The following is a 24,720-nucleotide window of genomic DNA, read 5'->3' on the forward strand; positions in this document are numbered from 1 at the left end:
AAAAGATAATTTTAATCATTTATTTCAGCATTATACAGATAACCCTTGTATAACACGGTAGTTAGGTTAATAAAAAAGGTTGTGTAGTGTGAAACAGTGTTATACAGGACTAAAAACCAGAACAAAAAGGGGGATTACGTTCCAAAAGCTAATAAAAATACACCATATTTTTATAAATCAGAAAATTACTTTTTATTAAAGAAAGTAATAACTGAACAAATGTCTTACAAACTATGATGCACATATGTCAGACAATGTACTTTCATTTAATTTTCTTCCTCTTCATCGCTGCTAAGCATAATCAAACGAAAACTTTTTCTCTGTTGCAGAATATCTTCACCTTCTGAACTTTCTTCTGCAGCATCCACATTTCATGTATCTTTTGCTCTCTTTAAAAAATCAGCAATCTGGGTTTGTTTGCCTTTGCTCGATAGATCTTTGTAAATTTCTCGGTATGGAGCTAAGCATGTTCGAAGCTCCCTTTTGACCTTTGTGCTCCTTTCAGACAAAGGATCTGCATTCTGCCTTCACATATGCTTTTTAGTGTAAAATTTGGAATTTCAGCATTTTGATCTGCACTATCAACCTCTTAATTGATTTGGTTTACATCCAACAGCATTTCCACCAAACCGCTTTGCCAGCCTTTTTTTCTACCAGTAATTCGTGAATGTCTTCAGTAGTCCTAACATCAAAACCTTCCCCTCCTACCGACTTTGCAATTCTACTATCGCATCAATTCCATTTTGTTGTTGTTATTGGAGGTTTTACGCAATGGCAGCTAAAGGCCATTATGTGACAAATCAATTCTGTTTTATGCCGATTCGACCATATTTCCTAAATGAGCTGACTCTGGCCATACATTTTTCCAACATGCAGTTAATGTTGACAGTTTTACTTCTTTGAGCCATAAAGCTGATTCCAATACAGTCCACGACTGAAAAATGTCTTTTGAGGGGTGCATTTTCACTTTCCTTAAGCATAATTTAGACCTGAAATTAAATTCACAACAAAGAAATTATTCTAATACGGTTCTTAAGAACAAAGTTTAGTAATACATATGCCGACCGGGATAGCCAGGTGGGTAAATTGATTGCCTGGCAACCAAAAGGTCGCGGGTTCGAATCCCGCCTCGGGCTTGGATCAGAGTGAAAATGCAAAAACCTTGGGAGGTGCATTATGGCCACAGAAGCCAATGTGCCAAAAACTAACAAAAAAAAAAAAAAAAAAAAAAAAAAAAAAAGTAATACATACCGGGAAAAATTTTATAAATGATCAAATAAAAGCTAAACTAACCTTACAAAAACCTTAAAAGTCGCGAACTTCAAGCTTCAAAGTTAATTTTTTGTGGTTGAACTTGAACTTGAGCAAGCGCAAGATCAATAGCACACAACTTAACATGGGGATTTCCCAATAATTTTTTTTGCATAACAACTAGTGAGTCAACAATGGAGATTCACAAAAAAGAATGGAACATAGCAGGATTTTCCCCACAAAAAAGCTCAAAAATACTGCGTTATGCAAGGTTCCCACCAATTTTCTAACCATGTTAGAATGAAGTTGTGTCATATAAGTACCATGCTGTGCAAGGATTGCAGCATTTTATCAATCATATTAGAGCGAAACCGTGTTATACGGCGGTTGCCTGTATATATATATGGACTCCAAGCCATCTATATGTTAACAGGTAAAACTGTTTTACATATTTCAGCTGATGTAATTATATAAGATTAATGTCAATTTATAAGTCATGACTTATATGAATATAAAGAAAATGAACTTTCCATTGACTTAACTAATCGATCAGCAATATGTGTCCTTAAAATGTTATTGGCTATTTTACCACGACTTTCATCTTTTGCCAAACATATAGTGATATTTTTTTTTTTATTTCAGTGAGATGCATTAACTGAAATGCATTGAATCTATCTTTCATTTTGTTGTACACGTTGGCACTAATGATATTAAGAGTAGGAGACCAGCGGAATTACTTAACAAGTACAGGTCACTGTTGAAAAAAAGCCATGAAGTAGGGTTGAATTTGAAAGTGTCTGCAATTCTGCCCAGACACGATAGGAGGGAGTATATGATGAGAGCCTTGTCGATCAATTCGGCCCTGGAAAGATTGTGCAAGGCTCAAGGGGTAGAATTTTTTTCAGCCTGGACTGTACTTGTTAACAGGAGAGATTGCTTCTACAGGGATGGGATACACTTAAATAGAAAGGGTGCAAGAATATTTGCTGATGCTATCGAGGCAGTGTTAGGTGGGTCGGAAAACTGCTAGCTTGGGGGAGACAAAGACAAATAGATTAACAGTAGCCACTGGCAGAGGTGAAAGAGATTCTTGCACTGCTTCTATTGGAATGAGCAGAAGCCTGAAAAACAATATGCAAGATATTTCAGAGACTGCTGGAAGTCATTGCGGTACAAGTAAACACATGGGTTGTGTTAGGGTAGCTAAGAATAGAAACAGGTGCATGTATACTTGCGTGTACACCAATGCTAGGAGTTTAGTAAATAAATTTGATGAATTTGAGGTTTTGCTCAAAAAATCAAAGGCAGATATTGTTGGGATATCAGAGACATGGTGTCACACAGATATAAGGAATGCAGAACTGGAATTTGGGGAGTACAACGTCTACAGAAAGGATAGACAGGATAGGAAGGGAGGAGGGGTTATGCTATTAGTTAAAAAACACATAAAATCCAAGGAAGTGAAGCCAGGCGACATCGATGGACAGGGCAGTGTCGAGTCAGTTTGGTGTGACATAAGCATGGGTAAATCAAAATTGAGAGTAGGAGTGTGCTATAGGCCTAATGACTCCGATGAGTATAATAAGATACTGTACAGTGAAATAGAATGGGCCAGTAAATCAGAGAGTCTTATAATGGGGGATTTTAATTTCCCAGATATTGACTGGAATTTGTGGGTTGGTCACTCACACACTAGCAAGGCTTTTGTGGATTTATTGGATGATTGTTTTCTACACCAGCATGTTCGGGAGGCAACTAGAGGGAGTAATACTCTTGATCTGATTATCAGTAGTGATTCTTCATGCATTAAGAATCTGCAGATAAAGGAACCACTAGGTGGCAGTGATCACAGTGTGCTGAAGTGGGATTTACTCAAGGAGGTAACTACCATCAGAGGTAAAGGGAAGGGTTTTTGCTTTCGTAAAGGCGACTATGATGGGCTGAGACAGTATTTAAATTCTATACAGTGGGACCAACTGATGATGTTACCAACAGCAAATTCAAAATGGGAAGCATTCAAGGAACTAATCTTGGCAGGCTTTACATACCAACCAAGAAATATTGTTCACGGTTCAGGCCTAAATGGTTGTCAGATGAACTAATGAGACATATGGCAGAGAAGAAAAATGCATGGGATACATGCAAATTAATGGGTGACATGGAAGCCTATGATAGATATAAGTTGGTCTGTAACCAAGTCACAAAGGAGATTAGGCAGGCAAAGGCAGATGATGAGAAATCCTTGGCAAAGGACGCAAAGAAAAACAGAAAAGAGTTCTTTACCTATTTAAACTCAAGAAGGAAAGGGATGAATCAGATTGGTCCACTGGATGTTGATGGTTCAACAGTTGAGGATCCTGCTCAGGTGGCTAACAATCTAAACAAGTATTTTGCATCTACATTCACACATGAGGAGTTATTCAGGAAGGGGAATGTCGTAGGTGAAGTAAACATTGGCAGTGAGCTAGATGATTTTCTAATAACTGAGAGGAAAGTGGAGGAGAAATTGTTGAGGATAAACATAAAAAAGGCACCCGGGGTGGATGGGATCTATCCAGTTATATTAAAGGAGGCAGCAAAGGAAGTAAGCAAACCCCTAGCCATAATTATGAGAGCTTCTTTGGACTCAGGGGAGGTACCCATAGACTGGATATGTGCAAATGTAACCCCAATTCACAAAGGAGGATCAAAGGCTGACACAAGTAATTATAGACCTGTTAGTTTAACTTCGGTTCCAGGAAAATTAATGGAGGCACTGGTTAAAGAAGCACTGCAGGATCATCTGGACAAGAATTCAGTTATAGCTCAGACACAGCATGGTTTTGTTAAGGGCAGGTCTTGTCTGACCAATTTGATTGGATACTATGATGTAGTCACAAAAGAACTGGATGCAGGGAATAACTTTGATATTATATATTTGGACCTTAGAAAGGCTTTTTATACTGTTGCGCATGGAAGACTGCTGCACAAATTGAAGCAGTGTGGCATTGGAGGCAAATTGCTGCTATGGATAAAGGGATGGTTGAGTGGCAGAAGACAGAGAGTGGTAATCAATGGACACTGCTCAACGTGGACTAATGTTATTAGTGGAGTTCCTCAAGGTTCAGTGTTGGGTCCATTGTTGTTTTCTGTATTTATAAATGATATAGATGATGGTATATCAAGCTTAATGTCCAAGTTTGCAGACGATACAAAGGTTGGCAGGGTTGTTAAGGACACTACTGATGCTATGCTGCTACAACAGGATCTGGAAAGGTTGAGCAGATGGGCTGAGAGGTGGCAAATGAAGTTTAACATTGACAAATGTAAAGTACTACATATGGGAAACAGTAACCCCAGATCAACGTATCAACTCTGTGGTACTACGCTGACAGTGGTAGAGAATGAAAAGGACCTGGGGGTAATTGTGCAGGCAGATATGAAGTTCTCTGAGCAGTGCAGACAGGCTGCAAGAGTAGCTCATGGTGTCTTGTCAATGATATACAGGAATTTTTCTAGCAGGGATAGGGATGTGATTATTTCCTTGTATAAGGCATTGGTCAGGCCACACCTTGAGTACTGTATACAGGTCTGGAGACCTCATTTCAAGAAGGATGTAGAGCTGCTGGAACGAGTACAGAGAAGGGCAACAAGATTAGTGAATGGAACAAAGGATTGCTCTTATGAAGAAAGGCTTAAGTTTTGCAAATTACAGAGTCTGGAGACTAGGCATCGGCGAGGTGATCTGATAGAGGTGTATAAGGCTTTGAATGGCTTGAGCATGCTCAATGCAGATGGGATTCTTCCTCTTGCTCAGAATAATCACCTGAGAGGGCATAAATTCAAATTGAGGAAGGACGGATGTCGGATAGATGTGCGGAAATTTGCCTTTAGCCAGCGGGCAGTTGGTTCGTGGAATAGACTTCCATCACTTGTTGTTGAAGTTGATAGCCTAAACAAATTTAAGGCTCAGCTGGACAGGTATTTCGAACGAACGGAGGGGTGAAATGGGAGTAGTGGTTGTCCTTTTTTTTTTTTTTTTTTTTTGGCTGATGCTGAATAAGCTTGCTTTCTTGCATCATATGCCTCTACTAATGCTAATGCTAATTTTAGCAATCCTTTCTAGATTTAGTAGCAAATATACACCAACTATTGATTCACTTTCACAGGTAGGCATGCAGCTCCTTTTCAGCACAAATATATCAGATAAAAAGGTCAGCCTATTACCCAAGTGCTCAATCTCTTCTTTTAATACCCTAGCTACTTCAATTTTTATATCTGCCATAACAGGAGCATTATTAACACAACACTATCCCACATGCTTTCATGTTGCTCAGAAGAATAATTCCAATGTTGCACCCTGCAGAGTCATCTTCCAATGCTGGCAATGAGAGCAAGTTGCTTTCAATTTAACAATTATTTTTTAAATAAATAAAATATTTTATATTTATACTATGGGATGACTACATAAGGTCAAGGAGTTCACAAGATAGAGGAAATACGAGAACACTACCATATTTAGTAGTCACGTGAGTCTGAACCATATTCACTCAAGCACGTGTACTTTTTATTAGAGTACTATATCCCATCACAATAGGATATAGCTTAGAATCACTTAGTTTATTGCCATCTGTAGAATTCAAAAATGGCATTCACATTTTTCAGAGTACCTCTTCCTTTCTCTAACTCTGCAATTTCGCTAACGAAGTGTGCCAATTTGTTGTTCCACAACCTTTTTTTTTTTTTTTTTTTTGCTATTTCACTAATACAAAACTATTGCTGAATAATACACCTGCACAATCAGTACAACTCAGAGGAAGATAAAGTTCTACGAAAAACAATGCCAATAAATATTCAGCATGTATGACAGTATTGTGTTCACTGTGAAATGCTACAACTATTTTGTATTCCTTTTTATGCAAAAGCACATTTTACTTGTGCTTATCTGTTTGCATACGTCAGATAACATTGTGTTTCCTATCTCTTGAAATTTGAAAAATCAGATCTACATACAATACACAAAACAAAGGTGTTACCTTTTCCAGATTTTATAATACATGGAAAACTTTGCATATATGTCTCCTGAAATTTTATTGACTTGAAAGTTTACTGAAAAATACAAGTTATGTGATATTTTCTTGATATCGTAATGAAGAACTGTCTTAATTAGTTTTTCACCACACGCATGCACGCACACACGAGTAAAGAAAAGAAAATGAACACTAATATAATGTTTGAATGTCATGTTTCACAGGCTATCGTGATCAAAATTATTGAAATTAAAGCACTGCATATAGAATCTGCTTATTACCAATAGTCTAAAAACCATGTTTCGCAGATGTTTGTTCCTCCACTTCTTCAGTAATTATGATAACAAGGTCATAATCACTGAAGAAGTGGAGGACAAAACATTCCTGAACTGTATGATTTTTAGACTGTAAAATACACCGAGTGATCACTGAATTATGACCACCTACCTAATACTTTGTAGGTCCTCCTTTTGCCCTCAGTACAGCAGCTATCTGACATGGCATTGATTCAAGAAGATGTCAGAAGCGTTCGGGAGGTATGGCAAACCAAGCTATGTGTAATGCAAGTATTTTGGTGTTTCCAGATGCCTGATATGCCTCTCCATAGTGTCCCACACGAGCTCTATGGGATTGATATCAGGGAATACTCAAACCATTCCTGCACAACAAGTGCCCGATGGCTCGGTGCATTGTCATTTTGGAAGACACCATCGCCATTTGGGAAAAAGTGTAACATAGCGAGGTGCACAGTCAGCAAGCAGTTGACGATAGCGGAGACCAGTGATACGTTGTTCCACATTCACCACACCATACAACCACCTCCACCGGCCTGCACTTTTGATACAATGCATGATGGATCAAGAGTCTCATGTTGTTGACTCCAAATCCGTACACGACCATTCATGGTGTGGAGTAAATAACGTGACTCATCCAACCAGCACACCTTCCAGTCTTCTAACATCCAACTTGCATGCTCTTTGCACTAGGCAAGTCTTTTACGATGATGAACCTTGGTTAGGAGAGGATGCTGTAGGGGTCATTGCTGGTACAGGCCATATGTGCGATCGTCCGATGCATGGTCATGCCAGATATTGTTCCGGGTTAGCCCAAGTTGTATTGGGTAGTCAACTCTTCAACAGTGCTGCACCTATTCACCTGTATGAGTCACCGGACCTGGCGCTCACCTCTAACATCAACCTTTCTCTGACCTTTGCAGTTTTTCCGTCGGGTCGTTGTTTGACCATTTTGACGCCAGTCCTGGTACACTTTAACTACGGTGGCTCTCGAACACCCCACCAGTTTAGCCGTTTGGGAAATCGAGGCACCAGCTCATCGAGCACTCACAATCTGTCCTTTATCAAAGTCTGATAAATTCTTCCTTTTACTCATCACGCTCGGAATTTTACTACCTACTGAACCACTGACACCTTATCTATGCTACGTACATCTACTAACTACGCACTCTCGTACTCAACATGGTTAATGGGTCGCATTCACTTTTCATAAGGGTGGTCATAATTCGGTGATCACTCAGTGTAGATTCTGAACTTTACATAAGTGGTGTTTTAATTTCAGGTATTTTGAAAATGAATAGTTCCACTAATGTAACAGAGAAGATGTCAAAGTGTTTCTGCATTCCACATACTTCATGCAAGGAAGAACTTGGCAGCTCATTTGTTAACAAAAATAAGCAGACGTTAATGGAATTTTAAAAAATTCCATATTTAATAGTGAGGCCATGGTTTTACCATTTTTTGCAAAAGAAAATGGAGAAAAATATGTTATGACAGTGACACAGAGGAGGGCCAAAAGATTTTCAGTCATAAATTCAAAAGATTTTCAGTCATAAATTCAAAAGATTTTCAGTCATAAATTCAGGGAGTTGGCAGGAATGCAAGATTATGGGAATTAGTTAAAGTGGAGTTTGTGTAATTACAATTACATATGATGCACTGGTATAGTGTCTAAATAAAATGTATTTCATGGTCATTTATTAGCATTAGAATACGATGCAAGAAAACAAACTTATACAGCATCAACCAAGAAAGGGGGGGAACCACTTCTGATTTCACCAACTCATTCCCTCCAATAATTTATCTAGTTCTTCCTTGAATTTATTTAAGCTATCAACTTCCACAACAACAGATGGAAGTTTGTTCCAGCAATCAACCACCCTCTGGATAAAGGTAAACTTCCACAATCTATTCTGCAACCGTCCTTCCTCAATTTGAATTTTTGGCCCCTCATGTGTGAGGTCTGAGCAAGAGGAAGAATCCTATCAGCATTGAGCTTGCTCAAGCCATTCAAAGCATTAAAACACTTCAGTCAGATCACCTCACATGTGCCTAGTCTCCAGACAGTGCAGAACTGAAGCCTTTCTTGGTAAGAGCACCCCCTTTCTTCCCCTCACCAATCTCGCTGCCCTTCTCTGTACTCATTCCAGTAGCTCCACATCCTTCCTAAAATGAGGCTTACAGACCTGTTTTCAGTACTCAAGATGTGGCCTGACCATTGCCTTATACAATGGGATAATTATCTCCTTACTATCTATTTTGAAGAAAACGTCAATTAGAATGTCCAGTCCTCACAGATCCAGTCTGGTAACAGGAATTAAATTCAGAACTAAGTAGTATAACCACCATATTACCACAGACTGTGTCCAGTGAGAGTTGTAAGATTACAACTACCCCATACCTGAGCTAGGCGTAGCTGATTTCTCTACATGAGATCAACAGGCATATGGCCTAATCATGTGTAATAATAAATCCTGTGAAGTAACCAACACACTCTAGGAATTACTTTGGTAGTTTCTATGGACATAAAACTTTTAGGGTCTCAATATTTTAATTTTCCTGAAAGCAAAAGGAAGTGGCCCATTTATTTATAATACAATCTGTATGCAACGAGAGCACTCCAGGTGATCAAAACTTGCTAAAGTAGCATCACTAAAACAAAACATTTTGCATAACCTACTTATCACACACCATCACCAACAAACATTTGACTTTGAGATGCCAAAGTTGTACAGGATGACTGCAAAGATACAATCATCCTGTACTATAAATTATTCAAAACATATTAATGCAATTTATATACCTTAACTTTATTTGTCTTCAAAGCTGCTGCTGCCTGTTCTTTCAAAAGAGAAATCTGATTTCTAGCTTCTTCCAACTCTTTCTGCAAGGTAATTACTTTTGATCGTCGTGAGCGTAAACTGAGAAGTGCTCTTTCAAGTTCAGCTTTTAAACTAGTCACTAAGTCTTCGGAGGATTCATGAATTCTGAAAAACAGAATATACTGTTTGCAATTTACCTTTTTGGCTAGAGGAACTCATAAGCTAAACATTTACATAAGTATATCCAACTTTGAGAAATCCATAAAAAAAAAAAAAAACAATTTTCCTGCAAATGCAGCAAAATAACATTCCAAAACTTTCCTTCCAAATTAATAATAATGTGGCTCACACACTGATGCAAATAAATGATATAGGTCATTATAAAATACAATAAACTGTACTTTATAGTTATGTGGTTATTTTATATACAGTCAGTCCTCGTATAGCACGATAGTTGCGTTCCTAGAAACCCTCGTGCAATATAAACAACAGGCCCTATGGGAAAAATGGGGTTAGGTGCCGACCACCCAAGATTGAACACACATTTGTAACCAAAACATTACCAAACACAATAAATAATTGTAATAAAATACTTGCGCATTTTATTACGACTATTACGTAATAAAATATTGCTAATGCTTTACTTCTATCGTAAGCAAACTTGTTTTTGTTTGATTTTCTATCTAAACAGATGATAGGCGTTCCATCTCTTCCAATTCTTTGTGTCTTAATCTAATGGATTTTAATTACACTTTGAGTTGTTCCTGCTATGAAAGTTGTTTTTATTTTCTCTGCATTCTTTGTAATTCTCGGCGTTGCCTCATTTAGGTCTGTAGCACGTGCAATATCACATGGTCTTTCATTTCGCTCAAAGCGTTTCACAATTTCATATTTTTTTCTCTATCGACAGAGGCGGACTGGCCATAAGCCTTACCGGGAAAACCCCGGTGGGCCAGAGGCCGGTGTGATTTTGGCCATAAACGCTAATATGAGGCCACTATAAATTTTCCCGGGTAAGAATTTTTGACCCAGTCCGCCTCTGTTTATCGATATTGCTTTTCTTTTTCTCTCTGAATCTGCAGTGTCTTCACCAGGACGCTTCCTTTTCACACCTTTTAAGTATTTTACTCATTTTTAGGGAACAAATCACAATTACAAAACGAGGAGGCACGCTTGATACACATAAACAAAGCTGCGCGTGTGTAGCAACTGAATAAACAACACCGTAAAGGGCGAGATACACTATTAACACCTCATATTTTACTAAAGCACATTTCTAGGGGTTACTACCATAAAACAATAAAAACAATTTCCAGTTGCGTTTCTGCTAGTGGAATCTGTTATAAACTGGTAGTAAACTCGATTAATTGCATTTGCGATTTTAGTGAAGGGGAAATGTGTTTCCCCTTCACTGATATAAAAAACATAAATACATTTTTAGAATCTTCTCTTCATTCCTATCGTGTTGCATTCGGTTGGGGTGATTCCGCGTTCGACTGCCATTTCTTGTAAACACAAAGGCGAATTGTGCATAAGCGAATTCAGTTCGTGTTATATAAGATATCGTTCCCCTATTTATAAATCGTGTATGATCGAATTCGCGTAGTGTAAACACGTGCTATACGAGGACTGACTGTATATATATATATATATATACAGGGTGATTCACTACCAGTGCGACAAACTTGCAGGAGGTGTAGGGGCCATAAAGACGAATCGGAATCACATAGCATTGCAGGTTCCGAAATGCCTTTGTCATGCAGTAGAGGACGTTGAACGGGAGGTCGCGTGAACAGCGATCCCGCTGGAAGTCAGCATTTGCAAACCAGTTCCCGAGGCAGTAGGATGGACGAGTATTCAAACGTTGAACTGGCAGACATGCACTTCGCGTATGGAGCTGCGGACTGTAATGGGCGCACCACTCTGCGCTTGTACCAGGAACGTTTCCCGCACAGGCGTGCTCCTCATCATACGATTTTCGCACGTGTGCACAGAAGGTTACGTGAGACTGGTTGTTTCACGAGAGGTACCATGAATCGAGAGCAAATGACGAGGACGCCAGACAATGAGGAGAATGTCCTACGTCTTGCAGAAGGCAATCCGAGTATGAGTACTCGAGCGATAGGCCAATGATTGGGTATTTCCCAATCCACTGTATGGAAGATACTGTCAACAAACCAAATGAGTTCATACCATTTGCAACGCGCCCAATCATTGGAGCCTGCGGATTATCCACTCCAGAGGACTTTTGCTACTTGGTTTCTTCAACAGAAACGGTTCGCAAATGCTGACTTCCAGCGGGATCGCTGTTCACGCGACCTCTCCCGTTCAACGTCCTCTACCGCATGACAAAGGCATTTCGGACCCTGCAATGCTATGTGATTCGTCTTTGTGTCCCCCTACACCTCCTGCAAGTTTGTCGCACTGGTAGTGAATCACCCTGTGTGTATATATATATGTGTGTGTGTGTGTGTGTGTGTGTGTGTGTGTGTGTGTGTGTGTGTATATCAGTGATACACTCCTTGCAGTTCATTCAAATTTTATGCAGCCACAAAAACTTTCAACATAAAAATCTTAACAATTAAGTTCTAGAACTGAGTCCCGGAACTTAATTGTTAGCTTTTAATACTAACTCGTACTAACTGCAATGGAATACACCAACCATATAAGGCCAAAACCTTATAAAAATAAAACAGAATAAAATTTTATGCAAAAATAAAAATAAACTACATTGACAGAGTTAAACGTGATAAAAATATAGATAGAATTAAAATACAGGGTATTTATAAATGGTGGGCACACACTTTCAGTGATTTATTGCACAAAGACTAGGACAGATATCAGAAAGAGAAAATGTCAAAGTTTTTTTTACATCACATCACAACGATTCAATGTGGAAACCACGTGTAACACAGCAAATGTCCACACGGTAATCAAACTCTTGACATACCCTGTCCAGCATATCCTGCGTGACCGTGGTGGTAACTTCTTCAATTCTCTGCTTTAGTTCCTGGACATTATGTGGCAAAGGTGGTACATAAACACGATCCTTTATGTAGCCCCACAAGAAGAAATCACATGGAGTTAAGTCCGGTGATCTCGGCAGCCATTTCAAGAAACATTTGTAACTTTCTCCAGCACGTCCAATCCAGTGCTTGTGTAGCTTAGTGTTAACGTAGGCCTGAATGTCATTATGGAAGTGGAGAGGGGGGCCCTCCGTCTTGCTGGTAAATAAAGTCATCACTATCTTCCTGAACTTGAGGCATCAACCATTGATGAAGCATACTGAGATAGGATAGCCCAGTTACAGTGCCCTCAGCAAAGAAGAAAGGTCCGTACAGATTTCAGCTTGACAAGGTGTAAAAAACATTCACCTTTGGTGAATCACACCCATATTCAATTATCTCTTCAGGTTTCTGGGTGTCACAGATTCAACAATTGTGTCGGTTGACCTTCCATTGGTGTGAAATGTGGCCTTGTCACTAAACACTACGCAATTTTTTTTTTTTTTTTTTTAATGAAAACCCCAAACACGAAAAGTATCAAAACCTATAGTACTTAGCACCGTGCATGGGTTGAAGGAGAAGTATGGGGGGGGGGATGCCGGAAACTTTGCTCTAGAGACTAAACATGGGTTTCACCACTTCAAGCCTCCAATAAGTAAAGTGGTGGTATTTCACCAGTTGATGAAAGTCATCTACAAATTAAAGTCGTCGTCATGTTCTTCTGTCAGTCCTTGCAGTTCACAACAAAATTGTGAAAAACGCTTCTCTTTGTCGTCTTCTTTTAACATATGCAACAACTGCAATTTACACGGCTTCATAGAAAGTTTTTTACAAAGAACTTCCATACTGCCGGGGCTGGCATTTGCAGCTCACGATGCACTCTGCACTGATTTATTGGGTCTCCTTGTGAATGTCTCTCTCACTTGTTCCACATTATCAACAATAACACTAGGCCAGCCACTGCTTTCCCAAACACAAGCAACCTATGTTTACAAATTGCTTATGTCACTTGTAAATAGCCTTCCTGGTTACTGGCTCTTTACCGTACACACTTTGAAATTTCCTTTGAATGTCTGTTGCACACTTGTTCTTATCGAACAGTAGCACACAAACTGCCTTCTTGGGATGGGACTGGAAGCTGCCATCTTTCAACAAAGCTATGCATGTGGTAGAGGCACGACAGTTAACCCCAACTGGTGGTGAATGATGGAACAACATTTCTCTGAAGAAACAACTGGGAAACTTTCATGTTTTCTTCTCTTTCACATGGTATAATTAAGTAAATGGTATCTCTCTCTTACTCCATGTGCAATAAATAATTGAAAGTGTTCCCACCATTTATAGACACTCTGTACATAAAATTAAAATATACATAAACTATTACATGTTAAAAGCGATAAAACAATACCAAAGCTTTCAAAGGTGACTGCCTCCTTTGAAAGCTAGAGTGTTATTTTATCGATTTTAACTTGTAATATTTTGTGTATATTTTAATTTTCTTTGTGTGTGTGTGTGTTTTTTTTTTTTTTTAATGAAAACCCCAAACACGAAAGGTATTAGAAACTATAGTACTTAGTACTGTGCTTGGGTTGGAGGTCGAGAAGACGAAAGAAGATATTTGTTGACATTAGACTTGAACTTCTGTAGACTGTAATTTTCAAGAAATACATATGAAGAAAGGTTGTTAAGAAAACGGCAGCTGAATGAATAAATGAGTAAGATGAAAAGTTGGTTCTGTGAGTTTGAAATTGAACAGTAAATGGATGTTGGCTAGTGGTGGCACGTGTTCGGACTGTTTTGAAAGAGAGAGCGGGAATTATAGAAGCCAATTCAGAAGAACAGTGCCTATGGAAGTATCTGTAGAAAAGGCATGCAGCAGGAACAGTACGTCTATGAGACAGCGAGTGCAGAGACTCTGTTACAGAGGAGTCATTAATTAACCTAACTGTCCTCTTCTGAATGGAATCTAGAAGCCTGAGAGAGGATTTGGGGGCACTGCCCCAGATGTGGGAACAATATTCCATGGTAGAGCGGATTCGCGATTTGTTCAGAGTGAACAGCTGTTTGGAAGAAAAGTAACGCCGAGAGCGAAAGAGAAAACCAAGTTTTTTAGATGCAGAGGAAGCAATATTTGTAATGTGCTTGTGCCAAGAGAGATTAGAAGTCAGGGTAATCCCCAAAAGAGAGATATCATTTTGCCTAGAAATCAGAGTGTCACTAAAGATAAGCATAGGAGCAGAAGAATCCTTTTTGCGAGATATAAGACAAGACTGAGTTTTAGAAGGATTGAAACCAACTAAGTTGTCTTTGCCCCACTGGAGAATTACCTGGAGATCGGCATTTAAGGAATTGGTAGCAGATTTTCGAGAAGTTGAAGCTGATTGAGCAGGGCAAAGTTTCTCAAAATAGAAAGTGGAATGCAATGTGCTATCATCAGCAAAACTATGGATAGGATTTCCAGTCAGTGGAAGGTCATTAATATACAAGAGGAATAGAGTGGGGAAAAGAACTGAACCTTGGAGGACACCAGCATTAGTGGAGGTTAGAAGACAGAGAGCCATCTACCATCACCCTCAGTGAGCGATCAGAGAGAAAACTGAATAACCAATAACTAAAAACAGTTGGCAAACCATAAGATGGAAGCTTTTTTAGAAGACCTTTATGCCAAACACGATCGAAAGCCTTTGAGATGTCAAGAGCAACTGCTTGTGTTCCACCGAACTTTTCCATTGAATTTGTCCACAAATGGGTAACATAAACCAAAATATCACCAGTGGATCAACACTTACGGAATCCATACTGGTGATCTTTGATCAGACAGAAGGTTTCTAGGTAGTTTAAGAGTTGGCGATTAATTGATTTCTCCATTACTTTAGAAAGAGTAGAAGTAATTGCAATGGGACAATAATTGGATGGGAGGGATTTGTCACAATTTTTAGGAACTGGCTGGATATGAACAAATTTCCAAGCAGAAGGAAAAACACTTTTGGAATATGAAAATGAAAAAAGGTGGCAAAGAGCAGAAGTAAGTTCAGGAGCACAGGTTTTGAGAACAAGTGGAGAAATACTATCAGGATCTGGAGCTTTCTTAGCACCAAGATTTGTCAAAATCCTTCTGACATCCTTTTTGACAGAAGACCACAGGAGGCATTGAATTGAGTGTGTTGGGAATGTTGGGAGGCGTTTTACCTAGATCATTAATACGTGAGTTGGAAGAAAAATGGGATGCTAGTAGGTCAACTAGTAGGCTGAAGTGACAACAGAACCATCTGGTTTTAACAGAGGTGGGAGCAGAGATGGACAAAAGTTGCGGCCAATAGCTTTGGCAAGAGACAAGAATTCTCGTCTATCATTAGGGCAAGAAGCAAGTTTTCTACTCTTAGCCTGTTCAAAATCTAGTTTGGACTGATTAATAACTGCTTTACAATTGTTGCGAGCTTTGGTGTAGGCAGAAAATGAAACTGAAGAATTGGAAACAAGCCAATTACGATATGCAATGTTCTTCTCTTGAACAGTCTTAGCACATGTATTCGATTACTACAGTTTAGATAAAGGACGAGATTTTAAAGTGGAGTGTGAGATGAAGGTTCCATTCCTGCAAGAATAATTTCACTGACACGATCTGAGCTAACGTTGACATCAGAAGTTTTGAAACAGTAATCCGACCAAGGAAAAGAAGAAAAAAAATCTCTCAGCCATCCTATTTTGTATTCTTGTAATGCCAAATAATACGAGGTTGGGAATAGCTATGAGATAAAGGCTCCATTGAAGAAGAGACGATCACCAATTGTGATCTGAGGTGCCTAAAGGACTACTCACTTTGACCGTATACCAAGATGTGATCTGAGGTACCTAAAGGACTACTCACTTCGACTGTGTACCAAGTTGTGATCTGAGGTGCCTAAAGGACTCACTTCGAGCGTGTACTTAGAAGTTTGTGAGAAAAAGACCAAGCGTGTTGGCTATATGGTTAGGATTGTCTGGTATTCTTGTAGGTAAATAAACGATCTGTGCGAGGTCATTAGTAATTGCAAAAGTCTCAACATCAAGACCAGCTGGGTCGGTGTGACTAGAAAATGGAAGCCAGCTATAGTTCGGAACATTAAAATCACCAAGGAAAATTACCCCACTGTTAGGAAAGTTGGACTGGAGAAAGTAAAGTTGCAAAGAGAGGAAGTCAAAGAGCTCCAAGTGATTAATGGAGTTGGGAGAATGGTAGAGACAACAGATGAATTTGACACAATGATGTGGAGAGATTTTAAGCCAGAGAAGATCAAAAAGAGGAGATTCCAAATTACCAAGTCTCTGACAGAGAATATTGGAACGGACATATGCACAAGTACCACCTTTGAGGCGAAAGGAATCATACTGGAATAATTTGGGTAACTGAGATGAGCAGTAGTTGAATCAACCGATAACTGAGATTCTGTCAGAAAAAGTACATGGGATTTGGCAGACTGCAAATGGAAATGGGCATCATTGAGATTAGACGTACACATGGTAAGGATATGCCTATATCTTTGACATAACGTGGCTTCAACAATGACCCCCTGCATACATACTACTCGAATTCCCTCCAGTCACTATCCGGCAGAGTAGAGGTAGCAAGATTATACACTAGCTGATCCGGAAACCTCCTAAAGAATTACCAACAGGTTCGGTCCGGTGTACTAACTAGCGGCCAGCCTACAAACACCGTTTTAGAGCTATACCCTCGAAATGTAAGGGAAATTGGATCTCGCCATGATGTTCATCATAACCTTAAAAAGTCATCAGTCATACTGCATGATGGAAGAGATGGGGAAGGACTGACTGGAACTAATAAGCAAAGTTGTGGTACTGCACCGGCTGATGAGAGTCATCTACAACCTAGTATTGCCTGGTAACACAGAGGGGCGGCATTCCTCCATGTGGTGTGGGCGCCACACCTCGACCCCTGTTTACGTTGGTTCACACCTGGGTGGTCACCCACAGTATGCTTGTGCATGGAGGTTATATCCAGGATACTTTAATGTACTTTAATTCTATATATATTTTTATTGCTTTTAATTCTACAGTTGTCAGAGTGTTTATTTTTATTTTTACATAAAATTTTATCCTGTTTTAATCTATTTTAATAAAGTTTTGATCATATATGATTGGTGTATACCACTGCAGTTAGTATGAGTCATAACTTTCCCAACCCCAGAGGCCTATTTGAAGAACTTTTAATATTTTTCAAAATAAAAGCCTTGAGCAGCTGCACATTTGTGATGTCATCCATAGAACGATTGAAAAAAAAAAATTTTTATGCATCTGAAATGACCACCACCAATTTCCTTGTCAGACTTCTTTTAATGTCCTCCACACCATAGGTTTTCAAAATAAGTTCTGTGGAACCTTAGGGTTACACAAGAGTATGTTGGAGTTTGTGTGAGATTTTTAATTGAGCAAGAGAAATAGAGCACTCATCTAGTAATGAGTGGTTTTTGGATCCATTAGACCAAGGTTAGAAACTAGAAGCATCAGTGGGACACATGGATCCTTTCTGTGCAGCCTGCATAGTGTTTGATTGAAAGCTATAATGCTGCCTACCTTTGAATTTTAATAAACCAAAATGCAAAAACATATAACAAAAAGGAATGCTGATAGTGTTGGCAAATGTATATCTGTTTCCTAACAGTATACTGCATCAGGTAATATTTTCTGTTAGAAATGCCACCATAAAGTGACTATTTTTGATTTGGTCAAACCTAGACATCCATTTGCCATTAAAAATCTTCAAGTTAAGGAGTGGATGTAACAGGACATATTCTGATATTAGCATTAGTAGAGGCATATGATGCAAGAAAGCAAAATTATACAGCATCAGCAAAAAATCCCATTTCACCCATCCATTTGCTCTAAAAGTTTATGCAGTTCTTCCTTGAATTTATTTAAGCTATCAACTTCCATGACAGATGACAATTTGTTCCAGTAATCAACTACCCACTGGCTAAATACTAATTTCTACACATTATTCTACAACTGCCTTTCCTCAATTTGAATTTAGGACACCTCAGGTTCGTAATGTGAGCAAGAGGAAGAATCCCATCAGCATTGACTGTTCAAACTATTTAAAGCCTTGAACACCTCAATCAGATCACCTTGCAGGTGCTTAGTCTCCAGATGCTGCAATTTGCAGCATTTAAGCCATTCTTGGTAAGAGGACCCCTTCATTTTCCTCAACAATCTTGTTGCCCTTCTCTGTACTCACTCTAGCAACTGTACATCCTTCCTAAAATGATTCCTCCAGACCTGTACACAGTACTCAAGTTGTGACCTGACCACTGCCTTTGTTTGCCTAAATTACTTTGTGACTTGATTACAGACTAACTTATATTTACCATAGGCTTCTGTGTAGCCTGATAATTTATTTGCATCCCATGCATTTTTCTTCTCTGCCAAGAGTCTCATTAGTTCATCCATTTAGGGCTAAACCTTCAACACTATTTCTTAGTTGGTATGAAAAGCCTAGCAGCTTCTACGATTAATTCCTTGAGTGTATTCAAGGAATTAGAATTTGCTGCTGGTAACGTCATCAGTTGGTCCCACTGTATAATTTAAAAACTGGCTGAGACCACTGTAGTCACCTTTATGAAAGCAAAAACCCTTCTCTTTACCCCTAATGGCAATTACATCTTTAAGTAAATCCCACATCAGCACACTACGATCACTGCCACCTAGTGGTTCTTTTATCTGCAAATTCTTAATGTAATGCACAAATAATCACTGCTGATAATCAGATAAAGAGTATTACTCCCTCTGGCTGCCTCTCGAACATACTGCTGTATAAAACAATCATCCAATAAATGCACAAAATCTTGTTAGGGTGTGAGTGACCAACCCACAAGTTCCAGTCAATATCTGAGATGTTAAAATCCTCCATTATAAGACATTCTGATTTACTGGTCCACTATTTCTCTGTACAATTGTTCATTGTACTCATCAGAGTCATTAGGCCTATAACACACTCCTACTCTAACTCTTGCTTTCCTAGTGCTTATGTCACACCAAACTGACTCAACATTGCACCGTCTATCTATGCCAGGGGTCGGCAACCTTTTTTGAGTGAAAAGCCATTTTTGATTTAAAAAAAAAAAAAAAAAAAAAGACACCGAAGAGCCATACCTCAGCTCAAGCTGGGATGAGGGGGGGGGGGGAAGTTTTTTAAGAAATGGAATAGAGTGGGAAGGTGTTTTATTAAAAAAATATATTTTTTGAAATATTATTTATTAATACTGAAAAAACGAAACACACAATTAGGTACGAATTAATGTGACTTTTGCTGCTGAACTTCTTGAGTGAGTCTCTCAACATCAAGCGACTATGCCATAATTTTCATCTTTAAACATGCTGAGAAATCCACATTCTTCAGACGGTTTCTTGATTTGTTTTTAATATTGTTCATGTTCAAAAATATTTGCTCGAAGAAATATGTCGCTTTTCGTACATGTGGGCTAAAAGTTAAAGAGCCGCAGGTTGCCGACCTCTGATCTATGCCAACAGGATGCACTTCCTTGTGCCTACTCTTAATCTTTTAGTCTGTGAATCCCCCCAAGCTACCAATTTTTTCACCCCACCTAACACTGCCTCAATAGCATCAACAAATATTCTTGCCTTTCTATTTAAGTGCATCCCATCCCTGTAGAAGCAGTCTTTCCTGTTAATAAGCACAGACCATGCTGCAAAAATTCTATTCCTTTCCTATTCCATTTATTTTGATATGGAACATATCAAAGGAAATCACAATTAAGGAAAACAAAGGGAAAGGATTTCATTTTCTTAAAGGGCTTTAGGGTTCAGTTCAATTCAGTGGGGGTAGCTGAAATTCCTGAGGGATACATACGCTAAATGGAAAATAGTTTTCATTTCACTATTTCCCATTTAGCATGTGTACCCCATTTCTCAAAATGTGAAAACCAAATGGATGACAAAATCTGATGAAATTTATATCAGAAAAGAAGGCTGCTTGTGATATCTACTGATGAACATAACACATTTATAATCAGTATTATTCAAGGAATGAGACAGACTACGGCAGATTATGAAAAGAATATAGGACTACTGGGCCACAAGGTAGTGAAATCAGCATAGATGACACTCAAACTAATGGCTGCTCAGTTGAACAAGTTCTTTGCATCTGTATTTCCACAAGAGTGTGATATGGTGTTACCAGTAAATGCTGCTGCAGATCCTCAACAATTCAGACTTTGACCTACCAATATGCAAGATTCGACACTTTAGTATTAGTATTTGTAGTAGCAAATGATGCAAGAAAGCAATATACAGCATCAGCCTAAAAAAATAAAATAAATAAATTCTGATTTCACCTGTCCATCTCCTCCAATAGTTTGTCTAGTTATTCCTTGAATTTATTCAAATTATGCACTTCAACAACTATGGATGAAAGCTTGGTCCAGCAATCAACTACCCCTTCGCCCAAGGAAAACTTCCACAAATTTATTCTGCAACCATCCTTCCTCAATTTGAATTTATGCCCCTACATTTAAAGTTGAGCAACAGGAAGAATCTCATCAGCATTAGGATTGCTCAATCCATTCAAAGCATTAAACATCTCAATCAGATCACCTCGCAGTTGCCTAGTCTCCAGATGCTGCAGTTTGCAGAACTTAAGCCTTTCTTAGTAACAGCAACCCATTCACAATTCTTGTTGCCCTTCTCTGTACTCATTTCAGCAGCTCTACATCCTTCCTAAAATGAGGCTTCCAGGCCTGTATGCAGTACTCAAGGTGTGGCCTGACCACTGCCTTACTCAATGGTATAACATCTCCTCATCCCTGCTACCAAAAATTCCTGTATATCAACAACACGACACCACAAGTTACACTTGCAGCCTGTCTGCACTGCTCAGAAAACTTCATATCTGACTGCACAATTACCCCCAGGTCCTTTTCATTCTTCACTACCCAGAGTGTACTACCACACAGTTGGTACAATATCATTTGTCAATGTTAAACTTCAGTCGCCACCGCTCAGCCCATCTGCTCAACTTTTCTAGATACTGTTGCAGTAGTGCACTGTCAGTACTGTCATTAACAACCCTGCCAACCTTCGTTCCATCTTACCACCCAACCATCTTACAATTACAATCTTATAATTGCTGGGTAGGAGGTTTATAATCTCTATACAGGACCTGTTCTTGTGTATAATACTGACTGACAGGGGTGTTTAGCAGCTTGATCTGCAATTTCATTTTCAAGAATTCCAGTGTGCAGTGGAATCCAACAGAATTTTACCAAGTGGGAAGTTCCAACGTTTTTTTTTTTTTTTTTGTTAGTTGGCGTATCAGCTTCTATAGCCATAATAATGCACCTCCCAAAGTTTTTGCATTTTACTCTGATCCAAGCCTGAGGCGGGATTCGAACCCACGACCTTTGGGTTGCCAGGCAGGCACTTTACCCACATGGCTAGCCCGGTCGGAAAGTTGCAATGTGCAGAATCAACAAGGATCAGATTTTGTTTCATAATGGGATGGCAAGGTAAAGATTTGCATTGTAGTGCAGTCACTGCACTACAGTGGAAATCTTCTGTAAAATTATAACTTGAGGAGGAGGGGGGGGGGAAACACTGATATCAAGGGATAGAAATAGTGAAAGTAGGAAAGACTGCTGCAGCACCTACAATCGTTTCTGTTTTTGATCGATCTGCATATATCTGTATGTAGTAGGAGTTTGATGGTACATATACCAAACAAAGTTGTTTGATATTCATCAGGCGCCTCTGTAGCCAGGTGGGCAGGAGCAGCAGTGCATAGCATATGCTTCTTGATTAGACTGGGGTTCGAGCCCGTGACCACCAAATACGGATGATGCGGACAGGTCAGGGAATGACCACCGCATCTTCCCAGAGCAATATGGCCTTAGTTGCTAATGCTCCTAAAAAATAACAACAACAACTCATATTCATATATACTATGGATTGTTTTCCCCATTTACAAAAATTATTATCACAAGATGGTGAGCATACAGACCAAGAAGGATCTGATTCAGATGTTTCTTGGAATACATTATCTAGATAAACTTTCCAGCGTCCATTAGCTCTTGCAGCCTTATTCCCACAGGTTTATTTTCTCTGGACTTATTACTATAGTTAATTTTTAAAGTTGGGTCAAAGAGTCAAGCAAGAGTTGGTTGGCTCTGTATTTTTACTGCATAAGTTAGTAGTAATAATTTTCTGCTAAGATGAAGAGGTAATTTGTTTGCTTCTGCGGATGTGTTTGGTCTTTTCTTGGTTTGGGAAAAGCAAGTACAACTGAGAGTCACCAAGAGTCACCAAGAGTAAGGTAGTAATTTTTGGAGAGGATTCAGTTGAAGAAAAACTGCAAGGAATGAAGGGTGTTTTCATTTAACTTTTGCAGCATGAGATAATATATGCCACCAGGATCAAGTGTATTGTTAAATGGGCTATTTAAGGAATTTTTAACTCCAACATAGTAAATGGTTGGTTATAAGACAGTGAATGATTAGGGCTAAAATTTATTTTGTATTTCTCAGCTATTGCTTTAGGATTTTGAAAGGTTTTATCATATGCAGATACTTGGGAGAATATTTCTGCAAAGGCATTTGCAATTTCTTTAGAAGATGATATACCCTGTCCATTCCAACTGATGATTGGGAGAGAAACTGGTGGTGGTTTGCCATTGAGTTCTTTAATTATTTTACAAATCAGTTGGGTATTGGCATAGCTGGTGATAGTGGATGCAAACTTAATCCCAAGAATCTTTTCTTGCTAGTCTTCTTATATGGTATTCTTTGGCCATAAGTCTCTTGTAACTGATAAAGTTATCAGTTGTTGGATATTTGCAGAACAAGTTCCATGTTTATTTTTTTTCTTTTCCTTTTTTTGCACTGGTGTACTCTGTATTTCCCCAGTGATTAGTACATTTTCGTTTTCCTACATATGATTGCAGTATAGCAACTTTGGCTGTATCTAGTATTGATTGTGTTGTGTGTTCATCATCAATGTGTTGAGATTGAATGACTCTGATATCAAATACAACATGAGTGGTATATTTATTCCAGTCTGCTCTGGAAAATTTTCATTTTGTTTGACTTTCGGTTTCTGAAGTGGTTGCCGTTTGGATTTGATAGACTATTGGGTAATGGTCACTGCCAAAGAGGTCATCAATCATGGATCCTAAATGGTTGGAAATAATACTAGCAAACAGACAGAAAGATTGATGGCAGAGTTAAATGAGTATATAGCAGTATGTGTTTGGATGGAATTCTTGATTCCACCAAAATGGCAACACCTCCGTGAGCTGTGTTTGTTGAAGCACTGTCTCTTCTGTACAGATTATAATTTTTAATAGAAGGAGATACTTCAGGAGTCAAGTTGGCTTCTTGAAAACATATTCCTACTGGGTTATAATGAGTGATAAATTTGTATACATCATCAGTATTGCTATGTAGTTCCTGTACAATTTTACTGTAGGATGTGGTCCATTATTTAATTTTGGAGGTGGAAGGTGGATCTGTTTGTTTTTTGGTGGCTGTTTCCTTATATCGATCACTTTTGCATCTATCTGTTTTTTTTTTTTTTTTTAGAAAAGAAGGGGCATCCTCTATCCATGTCATTTTTGGCATATATTTCTAGCAATTCTTCATTGGCTGTATTATCACATTTCATCATCTGTGTTGGGGAAGAGTTTTTTACTTTAACAGAATTCAGTTCTTTCTGTTTCTGTGCACTTTGAGTTACTGGAGGAGCAGAAGTGTATGGGACTGGATTCGGAGTATTAATAGCCTGATCTGACATCCTCTTTTGAGAAGATTGCTGACAATCTGCCAAGAGACATTTTGCCCATTCAATAAATGATATTTGAAGGAATAATTATCTGTCCGTGTTGCTATTGTTTCATGCTTTTAGGTAACTGCTGCACAGGTATATTTTGGAGTATCAAGAAATAGTTTTCTTGCTTCCCCGTATGTAATTTTATGTTCTATCTCATACTTTTGGAATTTTTTTTTTTTTTTTTTTTTTTACCTAGTTTCCACATCTCACAGGCTTTGGAGTATACTGGATGAGAGCCTTTGCAATTTACACAGCAAGGCAATTCTGCATTACCGTCCCCTTGTGTATGTTCCTTGGACCTATAGTTGCAGCAAATTGAGTCTCCCCGCAGGTTGTTTGTGAATGTTTTTGGCACTTATAGCAACCTATGGGGTTTGGTATATATGGATAAACAAGACACAAAAGGTAACCTGCTTTTACTGTTATTGGTAGGATTGGGGTATTGAAGGTGTATAATGTTGAGAGTAAGTACAAGTCATCTTTTTTAGTCATTATTCTTTTTTCA

The 24,720-nt window shown here is 38.7% G+C and overlaps 1 protein-coding gene across 1 annotated transcript in view; it reads right to left on the bottom strand.

Annotated features, from left to right (window-relative positions):
• LOC150091476 (uncharacterized) overlaps nt 1-24,720 on the bottom strand; it is a 274,324-nt gene that overhangs the window by 105,877 nt on the left and 143,727 nt on the right. Inside the window, exon 12 of the mRNA XM_090368574.1 lies at nt 9,357-9,540. Within this exon, the coding sequence (XP_090224700.1) occupies nt 9,357-9,540 (184 nt within the window). The remainder of the gene's footprint in view (nt 1-9,356; nt 9,541-24,720) is intronic.

Source organism: Mastigoproctus giganteus, chromosome 1, assembly GCF_048544385.1.
Source record: "Mastigoproctus giganteus isolate SK-2022 chromosome 1, ASM4854438v1, whole genome shotgun sequence".
Lineage (NCBI taxonomy): Eukaryota > Metazoa > Arthropoda > Arachnida > Uropygi > Thelyphonidae > Mastigoproctus > Mastigoproctus giganteus.